The sequence below is a fragment of the Acanthisitta chloris genome, unplaced genomic scaffold (genome assembly GCF_000695815.1).
Source record: "Acanthisitta chloris isolate BGI_N310 unplaced genomic scaffold, ASM69581v1 scaffold988, whole genome shotgun sequence".
In the NCBI taxonomy this organism is placed as follows: Eukaryota; Metazoa; Chordata; class Aves; order Passeriformes; family Acanthisittidae; genus Acanthisitta; species Acanthisitta chloris.
The window spans coordinates 80,081-91,918 of NW_008685252.1; the positions used below are offsets into that span (position 1 = coordinate 80,081).

The following is an 11,838-nucleotide window of genomic DNA, read 5'->3' on the forward strand; positions in this document are numbered from 1 at the left end:
AATCAGCACTCAACAGTTTTGTAACTCCTAAAATACTAATACCACCTGCAGCCTCCCCACAGCTCACAGAGTCTGGGAAGGAGATGAACAGGGAAGACACGACACTGGAATGTTTCTCCTCCATGCTACCACCAATTTGCCCACATGTCCTGCAACTCATTTTTCACACCACTATGCTGATTACTTCCATCAAGTCTCAATGCAAAACTGTGTTCACAAGCAAACTCCTAAAATACTAATACCACCTGCAGCCTCCCCACAGCTCACAGAGTCTGGGAAGGAGATGAACAGGGAAGACACGACACTGGAATGTTTCTCCTCCATGCTACCACCAATTTGCCCACATGTCCTGCAACTCATTTTTCACACCACTATGCTGATTACTTCCATCAAGTCTCAATGCAAAACTGTGTTCACAAGCAATTGTGACTATTTTCCAGTGAACTGCCTGGAGATCTGTTTTCCATGGTCAGTTTTTGCAACATATCATAGAATCATGAAATTTAAGGGTTGGAATGGACCTTACAGATCACCCAGTCCCAACTCCCTGCCCTGGGCAGGGACATCTCCTCACTAGATCAGGTTGCTCAAGGCTCATCCAACCTGGCCTTGAACACCACCAGGGTTGGGGCAGCCACCACATCCCCAGACATCCTGCTCCAATGCCTCATCACGCTTAGAATAAAAACTTTTTTCTCACACCCAACCTAGACTTCCCCACATCCACTTCATCCACTGTCACTCCCAAGTCTTTCTCCTCACTGCTGGTTTCAATTCCTTCCCCACCCAACCTGTAGCTGTGCCTGGGATTGCCATGGCCCAGATGTAGGACCTTGCACTTCATGTTGTTAAACCTCAAGAGGTTTGCATTGTTCCACCTCTCCAGCTTGTCCAGGTCCCTCTGGATGTGCCATCCCTTCCCTCCAGCTGTGACTGCCCCACACACTTGGTGTGCTCAGAGAACTTGCTGAGGGAACCTCAATCCACTGTCCATGTCCCAACAAAAATGCTGAACAGTCTCGGCCCCAGCACCAACCCTTGAGGGACATCACTGACCCAAGTGACACCACTCCTCACTGGCTCCACGTGGACACTGAGCCACTGACCACAACATGTGAAAACTCATCAGATAATACCAAATGATATTAAAATTCTTGTAAATTTAATTATAGAATATACTGTATAATGTATAAATTATATGTATGTATATGTGTGTTATCTAAATAATAACTCTATTATTGACATTATCTGACTTAACGTCATCATTACTATAAATTTCAAGTAGCTTTAAAACCCTAAATCTAGGGAACAGCATCCCAAACTACAGGAACCATCAGAATCAGAAGCTTCAAAACACTTTCTGAGCTATAAACCGGCAAGTCTTACCACTTAGACAAGTTTTATCTCAGTTTTGTCACAGCAAAGTTTGAGCTCTTTGAACACACAGGACTTTAAACACACATTCACAGCAAACACACGTTTTATCCATGGCAGTTCTGAGATGATTTAAGGGCCAGTGAAAGAGCTGCAAACCACCACACATCACCACAGGTCCATGGTGACTTCTCCAGGTGTCCATAGCATCAACTGGAGATCTCAACACTGCAAAGCAACAAGTCTGTTATCCCAAATAACTTAAATATTCTCTGGCTCTGGTCCTGTTCTGAAGCAAACTGGAAAATTTGCACTACATAAGACCAATACTATTAAAGTGTGTTAATTCTTTTTGTTTCCTTAGCAGCAGAAACATCTTAATCTACGTAACGAGACCTAAACCGTTCAGTATGCAACAAAAATGAAGAGTAACTATCCCAATACCTATGTAGTACTTCATCTCAGTGTCATGTTTGTTCATAAGCTCAAGCAGTCGCACTTCAATCTGGGCCTGGTTTAAGAAAGCCTTCTTGTTTTTGATGATTTTGATAGCCACCCACTCCTGCTCCACTCGGTCATAAGCCTTTACAACCTGAAACAGAGAAGGCAAACATGGAGTAAAATCTCTCCAGTGTTCAAAACTCACTTTCTTCTCTCACTTTCTCAGAGAGAAGTTTTCAGAAGTTTTGTTCGGTTTTTAGTTTGTTTCTTATGTGATGGTACAATGAAAGCCACAATGGATTGTGTGATGGTTGTTGCAGTGATGTCACTTGAGATGCAAATAAAATTATCAGATTATCTAAACTAACAGTGGAAAAGGCAAAATCTGAGACAAACTAACAAAAGCAACACAAGAAAAGCTTCATCCTTCTTCCAGCCTTTTCACTGAGCCTCAGCTAAAGCTCCAAACAGCTAAAACAAATGTTGCTAAGAACACTTCTAACAGGTCATCCCTAGCACTAGATTATTGTTTTGGTTTTAAAGCCTAAGCCAAACAGCACAAAGTGTGAACTGATGGCAAAAGGCTGAGGATTTTTCACTGGGAACTGCTCTACCAGAGCTACAAACTGAAGCATATTCCAATGTTACCTGTGGCAACATGGAACAGCACTAAGTATGATGCCTGGAATAGGCACTCAGGGTAATGGGATTCAGGAAAAAGAGGTTTCATTCCAAAGTGGAACAGGAATAACACTTCAAACTAAAGACAATTGTGATTCATGTACATTATACAGTGATCACATTACCTGTCCAAAGGATCCTTTGCCTATCAACGAGTCAATTTCATACCGATCCATCCACTTCTCCCCATTTTTTACAATATAGTCATAGTTGTCATCATCATAACCATCATTGTAAACTTTCCTCTCCTTTTTGTGACTGGAATCATCTCCTTGGCCCTGCTGATGCCGCCGTTTTTTTTTTGCATAGTAAACCTGAGGGTGAAAAAAGAGTTCAGCGCATTTTTAAGACATGAGTTCCATTAAGAGTGGAATTAACTAATTATCATCATCCCATGGTTTGAAAACGTCACTTTAACTAGTGGAAAACCAAGAAATCCTCTACTGCTATCACTCTTTGAAGTCATTATAGCAGAGCAAAGTCTTGATGAATGAATTAGCACCTCAGAAAGGAGATGTGAATAAATGCACTAATAACACTGAGTTCAGAGGTACACAGAGAACACAAACATCACAGGGCACTGTACACACGGCAAAATTAAATGTGGGAAGCAACCTGGAAACAAAGATTATTAGCTGTTCTTTCCAGAAGACTGGAAAAGAATTCCAAGGAAGGGAGAAATCAGCAGAGAAATCCCTTCACATTCCCTACAGCTGCCCAAGAATTTGAAACTAACTGCTGCTTCCCTGGCTTAACCACATGGATTGTGTATTTTGCATTTGCCAATATCATTTAATGAAATAACGTATTTTTAAAATAAAATAGACCATTTTTAACAAAAAAGTAAAAACAACTTTTAAAAACCACAAGTCCTTAGACTCGTCAGTAAAGTTTTACAGCATGAGCTGAAAGTGCTTGTGCACAATTTTCCTTATCATGCAACAGAACAGCTCAACATTTGTTCACAGAACAACAGAGAATCAATTCCAGGATAAAAGAGTTCAGTGCTGGACAGAGAGAAGGAACAGGACATCAATGATCTCAAACAAGTTGTGAACAACTGAGAGAAAACTTGACTTTTCTGATCTCTTAATGAGATTATTCATGGAAAACACACTCAGTCGTGTGCTGTAACAAGGACTTGACACCAGTGCAGCTCCCAGAGAGCAGGAGCCCTTACCTCATTAATATGCTTGTATGTTTTGATCAGATCTACGGAGAGTTTCCTCAGTGGAGCAGTGGCTGGATCACGGAAAGTTTGGGGCATTCGCCTCTGCAAGATGAGCACGACAGAGATTAGAACAAAAACCAGGAACTGAGTGATAGCTACCACAGCAAACTGTGATATTCCTCACAGAAATGTGTCATTTCATTACTTTTTTTTTTAAAGTTGGCATTAAAAAAAAGAGAAAGAAAATACAGTCAAGTTACTTTTTAGGGTATTAGTAATTTTAAAAAAGGAGGAATTCCAAGATTCCTTCCTCTCCTCCCACTACACCTAACAGGCTTCACCCAAACAAACAGTTTTTCCCTCAAGAATTCTCACTGCCATTACTCCTCCACCTCATGACTGACACAGGAACCAAAGGGAGTTCACAGCAGTAACTGCTTGAGGACTGGGGCAGTTTGCCATGTTTCAACTGCATGAAATTCCAAATGAAACCAGAATCCAGGTCTACCAGGCTAAGTCACAAACCATTTGACTTGGTTAAAGCTGCTCAGGACACACTGGCAGTACACCAGTCCCACCACACAGCCACTGGCAACCGCTCTGTCCCACCCAGAGCGAGTCAGTGGGGAGTTCAAAGAGGGACAGAGTCACAGGATGGGAGAGGTTGGAAAGGACCACAGTGAGTCATCTGGTCCCACCTCCCTGCTCAGGCAGGGCCAGCCCAGAGCACATGGCTCAGTGTTGTGTCCAGATGGGTCTGGAATATCTCCAGTGAGGGAGAATCCATGACGTCTCTGCGCTTGGTCAGTGCACAGGAAAGAAGTTCTTCCTCATGTTCAGGTGGAACTTCCTGGGCATCAGTTCCTGCCCATTACCTCTTGTCCTATTGCTGGGCCCCATGGAACAGAGGCTGATCCATCCTCTGACACCTCCTGCAGACACTGATGGACATGGATGTGGTTCCTCTCAGTGTCTCTTCTTGAGGCTGAACAAGGCCAATTCCCTCAGCCTGTGCTCATGAGAGAGATGCTCCAGACCCACAATCATCTCCATTGCCTCTGCTGGACCTGCTCCAGGAGCTCCATGTCCCTCTGGTCCTGAGGAGTTCAGAACTGGACACAGCACTCCAGATGTGCCTCCCCAGGGCTGAGCAGAGGGACAGGATCACCTCCCTGACCTGCTGGCAATGCTCTTCCCAGGACACCATTGGCCTCCTTGGCCCCCAGAACACACTGTTGGCTCACGGACAGCTTGTTGTCCACCAGGACCTTCTCCACAGAGCTGCTCCCCAGCAGGTCACTTCCAGCCTGTGCTGGTGCCTGGGATTACACCTCTCCAGGTGCAGGACATGCATTTGCCAATGACAGAAAACCTCAGGGCAAGTTTAAGCAATTCCACTGAGAAAAGTTTGCTTCATGTATGTTTTCAATCAGTATTACTGGTGTAACTACACCTCTAGCTTTTACAGTATTACTTAATACTTATCACAGTTGCTGTGCAAAAAGCTTTTTTGTTTTTCCTCAGTGACAAAACAGAAAGAATCACATTGAAGTGACCCAAGAAAGGTCTCAAAACGAAGTTACAAAGAGAGTTTGTGCTTCTGAGGCTGGTCCTGCACTCAGGCACCCAAGGAACCACCAAGCTCCCTCTCCTGCAGGGGATGCACAGACACATGGGCAGGGGGAAAGTCATTCATTCTTTTGTTTATTACAAGCACAACCACTTTGTAAACATCAGGAAACTGTCTGAAAGTTTCCCAAACAAACTATTTGACATTTACAAACCATTTTGTTTCTTCCTTTCCTGTGTCAAACAAGTGTGAACCACTAAACCAACCACACCTAAACAGAATCTCTTTTGGTTCTCTCCCTCAGCACTGCTGAACAACGGAAGAGCAGCAAGGCCTAATCCCAACTGCCACTTCCAAGCTTTCCAAATCCAACTATTTCCTTAAAATGTCTTAATCTGACTTAAAGAGGTTATTAGATCACAAGAAAACTGGTAGGATTTGCTGGTAAAAGAAACCAGGCTGTGGTTCAAGGGGTTGAGTTTGGAGGGAAGAGACTTAAGTGTGGAAGAATTCCACAGTTGAGATCAACTAGGAAAAGAGGAGGAAAGAAAGAGTAAACTCCTATTTCCCAAGCTTCAGTCTCTATCTGGTGGCCACACAGCAACACTGCAAGCTCAGATCTCCCGAAAAAACACAACCCAAATCGAAAAGTTGCTGTAACTCAAATCTGAGAGACAAGAAACTACTTGAATTAGGCTTATGTATGTCAGTAAATACCCATTAAAAAAGCAACCAAGTGCCTCGTTTTTGTGTACTCAACACACTGGAAACAAACCATGTTTTAGGGAACCTGTGACTTTCAACTCAGGTTAAAAACAGGTGATTTTACACTCAGGTGTAACCAGAACTGACAAAGTCTTTGGGGTTGGATGAATGAAGGCACAGACAACATATTTCTCCCTCCTTGGACATATGTTTTGTTATCTAAACGGATGGCACCATTCCTTACTAAATGCATTTTATTTTGATGATGGGAAATCCTGGGCAGATATTTATTCTGTTAATAGGAAGCTTTAATTCAGAGTTTTGTTCAAAAGAAAGATCCATTGCTATCAACATTCAGTGAGAGAAAAAAATAAACGAGAGAAATTCAGCTTGTACATGTTCCACTTCACCAAGAGAATAAACAATGAAGATTTGATATTATAAGGGTGAATTTTAGCAAGAATTCCAGTTGTAATGACCTGCTTCATTGACCTGACCATACTCAGGACAGTCTGGTGAACTCCTACCAGCACTAACAATAATCGTATTGATCAGGTAGTTGAAGTAACTGAACTAAGGATTTGCGGCTGCAACAGGAACTAGTTGCAATCAATAAACTAGCTGCCATCAATAAAAGGTCAGTAAAACCCAGAATTTTACAGGTGCTAAGTGATCTTAGATAAAGAAGGAGAGAAAAGTTAACACAGCCTGACCTTCAAATTCCAGGTGCTACTAACAATAATCGTATTGATCAGGTAGTTGAAGTAACTGAACTAAGGATTTGCGGCTGCAACAGGAACTAGTTGCAATCAATAAACTAGCTGCCATCAATAAAAGGTCAGTAAAACCCAGAATTTTACAGGTGCTAAGTGATCTTAGATAAAGAAGGAGAGAAAAGTTAACACAGCCTGACCTTCAAATTCCAGGTGCTGTGTGTAGGCGTTAGCAGTCAGCCTGACCTTCAAATTCCAGGTGCTGTGTGTAGGCTGAACTGCTGGAATTTGTTACCAACATCTGCCTGGGGATATGCTGAGGGTGCCCTCAATCCACTGTCTACGTTGCTGACAAAGATGTTGAACAGTATCTGCCCCAGCACTGACCCCTGAGGGACACCACTGACCCCTGAGGGACACCACTCCTCACTGGCTCCAGGTGGGCACTGAGCCCCTGACCACAACTCTCTGTGTGCGACCGTCCAACCAAGAGCAGAACCCCATCCTTGCACAGTTTTAGGGAAGCAAAAGCCTCAAGACCAACTCCTGAATTAAAAGTATGACAAAGGACAGACCTGGAAGGTTTTAAGTATCATTTCTAACCCCGTAAAGAAGGGAAAAACAAAGCAATCCAGTTGGTTTTGGAGTATCTTCCTATCAGATCCTTGGCAGTGATGGGTTTGGGGCCCACAGGCAAGAGATGCTCACGTGGTCCTTGTCGCTGATGGTGCCAATAGGTCCCAGAGAAGATTATGTAAATAATCTTTTAAGGACAACATCAATAGATGTAGTTTCTATAATTTTAGTAGAAAATGTCGTTATTGTTTCCTAACCATTAATCTGCAACTGTGAATGGGGCATAAAATCCCAGGGAATGTCCTGCAAGCCAGTACAAACCAGGACAGAGCAGGAATAACAACAGTAAATCCACATTCCAAGGCCTGGATTTGTATTTGGTTATGAATGGAAATCATTCCAGGAGCTTGAAGCAGACAATACTCCCGAAAATAAGGAGTGAGTAAAAAGGAAGCCACAAAAATAACCTGAAAGAACAGGCTAAGGCAATGAAGAGAAGGGAGTTTATGGAAAGGGTGGACTATCTGGCAAAGCCTTTCCTAGAGAGGCACCGTGGCTCTGTGGCCAGCAGAGGGGGATTGGAGCTCGGAAAAGAGCCTTCCCTGGCAGTCCAGGCTCTGCCACCGCCGGCAGGGAATCTCCTGCCCCTGCGTCCCTCTGGCTACTCCATCAGCCCGGGAATGGGTCCTCCTGGGAGCCAAGGGCCCAAGTCACCCCCTGTTGGCTGCTTGCACCCAAGTAGGTTAGTTTTAGGCTGTGGAAAGTAGCAGCTCCCAAGTAAACTTGATCACTCGGGCTGCTGACAACCACTGGGGTTAGGAAATTCTGGGAAACTGAAGCTCATAGACCTAATCCTTGTCTGGATTTGTCCTGTCTGACTGGATGTGAGCCATGGCATTAAAAGGATTTACCCTTTAGGAATTACACTTCCTCTATCTGCCAAAAGTCAACCTTTTTTCTCCCAGTTTTATGGCTATATTAAGATCATATCAAGTCTTCTCCAACTGACATTCAGCCTATTCCTTTGGCGCCAGGTTAAAACCAGGATCTACTTAAGTGTAAGAAGCATTGGAGAAAATGAAGCTCAGGGGAGACCTCTCTCTCTACAGCTCCCTGGCAGAAGGTGCAACCAGGTGGGGTCGGGCTCTTCTCCCAGGGAACAAATAACAGGACAAGTGGAAGTGGCCTCAAGCTGTGCCAGGGGAGGTTCAGGCTGGACATCAGCAAGAATTTTCTCCATGGAAAGGGCTGTCAGGCACTGGGATGCGCTGCCCAGGGAGGTGGTGGAGTCACCACCCCTGAAGGTGTTCAAGGAACAACTGGACATGGCACTCAGTGCTCTGGTCTAGTTGACAAGGTGGTGATGGGTCACAGGTTGGGCTTGATGATTTTGGAGGCCTTTTCCAACCTCAATGAATGTGTCATGTGAACTTGAAAACATATCAGTCACCTTACATGAATGAGGAGAGTTTGCCTTTACTAAAGGTGTGTTAGAAGCTTTATTGACAGACAAGCAGATGACAGAGAGAAGGAGCAGTAGGATCCCACTAGAGGAATGAAATAACCACCCAAGGACAGTTCCAGAACTGATCTCTGCAAGAGGTTCTTTCAGATTTGGCAGATTTGGACAGAACTGCTCTTATCAAGGCCAGAGAGAAACAAGTTGCAGCACCAACTTGTTTGCAAAATCCTTGCCAAAAGGATTCCTGCAGGAATGTCCTATAGAAAGATTCTGTAAGATCCATCAATTAGACCTAAAAACCCAGATGTCTGCAGATCACATCTGGAGCAGAAGGCAGGAGGGAACCCACAGCAGTGGAGAATCTAAGAGTACAAATCCTTCAACCACAGAGGGTCATGGCCTCTCTAAGAAAAAATAGTTATGTTTTAACCAGAATGAACCAAAGTTGACAAAAGGGCAAGTCTAAGAACAAGGAAATTTCTTTGCACAGGAACATCTAGAGCAGATGATGTGACCCACAAAGATCTCAGTTGGATTTGGTTTTGCAGATAAGATCAACCAGAAGTGCAGTGCAAAGGCAAAAAGCCATTGAGACTCCCCACAGAGTTTCATAGAGAACCTCCACACCAACCAGGAACCTGGTGAGGAGAAGCCTTGGTGGGACTGGCTGAAAGGAGAAGAACAGGACCTCAAAGGAGGAAAAGGCACAAAAGGCAAGCAGGCAGAAGGCTTCAAGAAGCTGCCCACCACAAAGCCAAGGTGCTGAAAGCAGCTCACAGAGGATAAAGAGACAATCCTGAGCTGCTTGGGCAAAGGACAATAAATGAGATAATTACAGTAAAGTAGGAAGCTAGAAGCCACAACGCAGAAAAACCAAGATGGAACTGGAAAATAAGGACACTGATTCTACAAAGTAGTGTCAGTGGTGCACTGACAGCTGATGGCCATTGCTTCTGTGGGCAGCTGATCATTTCTTCACATGGATAACATCCATACAACCTAACATTCCTCTAGTTTGCTTTTTGGTTTGAAAAAAACCAACCAATTAAGCACGGATCTGACCCAAGCTCACACAGGGGATGGCACTTTACAGCCCTCACTAAGGGACTCAAAAGGTTTAAGGAACCTTTTTTTGTCTGACTAACCTCATTGTGGAGGTTCTGGGGGAAGTTTAACATTAAAAAAAAGTCATATAAAATACCTTTGTAGATCCTCAAGCTCAATACTATTATACAGGGGCAGATTCACTCTTCCTACTGATTGGCTCTCATGGAAGTAGGAACATGCTTTGCCACCTCCACTCACTTAGCCATTCTTCACTGAGCCCAAGTCATTAGAGATCTCCAAATCCTGGTCTCAAATACCCCAGCAGGGAGTTTGACCATTCCCATCCTCCCTAATCCTGCCCTCTTGCTCCCTCATGTCTTCCTACAGCACCAGATCAACTCTTGATGGTACTGGAGACTTTTCTACCTAAGACATGTTGAACACAAGAACAAACATGAATCTGGGAGCAGCAAAAAACTTCCTTTCCTTGCAAGAGTAAGTAGTAAATTAGTAGTAGTAAACTCCCAAAGATAGCACAGCTTTAGATGGTACTCTTTTACCGCCCAAAAAAAGTGTTTCTTGCTTAAATAAAATGTCTTTTGTGTAAACTTCTCTGTTCCAAATACACTAATCAGTGACTCTGCACTTAACACTGGCCACTAGAACAACTCACCAAGCAATTATATTCCAACAAACAGCATAAAAGTGTCAAAAAAGCTATTACTAAACTCTCTTAACAACTGTCCACTCGTACCATTTTTTTAAATGAGACGAGAGAAAGACTGTCCAAGAGGAAGAATCTCAGTAACTATGTACCAGATGTTTAAAAACAACTTCCAGAAACTTGTCTCCTCATCCTTAGAGAGTCAGGTGTTAATTAGTTAAGAAAAAGCAGAATGAAACAAAATCAAACCAGAAAAATACAGGCCCTGATCCTGTGAGTTATGGGTGTGTAATACATAATACTGGAGAGGGACTTTGCACTTTCTCTTCCCTTTCTTCAGGGCCCGGAGTGCCAGGAGAAGAGGGAATAGCTTCTCATTGACAGAGTAGGGATAGATTGGATATTAGGAATAAATTCTTCCCTGTGAGGGTGCTGAGGCACTGGCACAGGTTGTCCAGGGAGGCTGTGGAGACCCCAGAAGTGTTCCAGGCCAGGCTGGATGGGGGTTGAAGCAACCTGGGCTAGTGGAAGGTGTCCCTGCCCATGGCAAGAGGGTTGGAACAAGATCATCTCCAAGGTCCCTCCCAACCCAAACCATTCTATGATTCTATGACCTCAGACTGAAGCAAGAAACCTTCTCCTCGGCACAGCTCATTTTCCATTCTCTTTGCATTGCTAGAACGTTTCTCCCTGTTCTTCAACATTTCCCCTCCATAGATGCTTTGAGCTTCCTTTCACCCCCTCTCCCTCCTGTCCCATCCTGCCTTTCCCTGTTTGGGTCGTTCAGCCACGCGCAGAGCTGTTCCCTCTCAGGGCTATGTTGGCAGCTGAGTGAGAACCACTCTGTGATCCTAGGGTTTATATTTAAGGAATCAGTGCATCTGAGCTGCCCTTACCTGGTTTGTGAGTGGCAATGGCTGCTCGAGCTGGTCAGCATAGGATAAGGCAGAAACCTGTTGGTCGCTGATGTTCTGCTGCCGCCGCTCACTGTACTGCTGATGCGAATGGGACATCTGTCCAGCCATCTGAAGGCCAGCAGCATGGAATGAAAACGATGGTGCAAGCCGAACAGATGAAGGTTTGCATGCTGAAGTCTCTCCTCCTGCAAAGACAAAGGCAGTTTGGAATGATGGCTTGGAAATATTTCCCTCTGTTAGGCTCTGTCTCCAGGCACACGGAGCTCCAACGCTGTTTGCCACATGCAGTTTTCGTATACAGGGAGGCCAGAAATCATCCTCATGTGGAGATTGCCTACAGGAGGGTGACCTGAAGGATGGAGAGGGACTTTAGGCAAGGGCCTGGAGTGGCAGGACATGGGAGAATGGCTTCACACTGACAAAAGTAGGGTTAGATTGGATAGTAGGAAGGAATTGCTCCCTGTGAGGTGCTGAGGCACTGGAATGGATTTCCCAGAGCAGTCGTGGTTGCTCCATC

At 44.3% G+C, this 11,838-nt stretch overlaps 1 protein-coding gene across 1 annotated transcript in view; it reads right to left on the reverse strand.

The window, feature by feature from the left end:
* DYRK1A (dual-specificity tyrosine-(Y)-phosphorylation regulated kinase 1A) overlaps nucleotides 1-11,504 on the reverse strand; it is a 17,600-nt gene extending 6,096 nt beyond the window's left edge. The window contains exons 1-4 of the mRNA XM_009079667.1: nucleotides 11,301-11,504; nucleotides 3,677-3,769; nucleotides 2,622-2,810; nucleotides 1,819-1,966 (exon numbers count right to left, since the gene is read on the reverse strand). Of these exons, the coding sequence (XP_009077915.1) occupies nucleotides 1,819-1,966; nucleotides 2,622-2,810; nucleotides 3,677-3,769; nucleotides 11,301-11,429 (559 nt within the window). The 5' untranslated portion in view covers nucleotides 11,430-11,504. The remainder of the gene's footprint in view (nucleotides 1-1,818; nucleotides 1,967-2,621; nucleotides 2,811-3,676; nucleotides 3,770-11,300) is intronic.
* Between the last annotated feature and the right edge of the window lie 334 nt (nucleotides 11,505-11,838).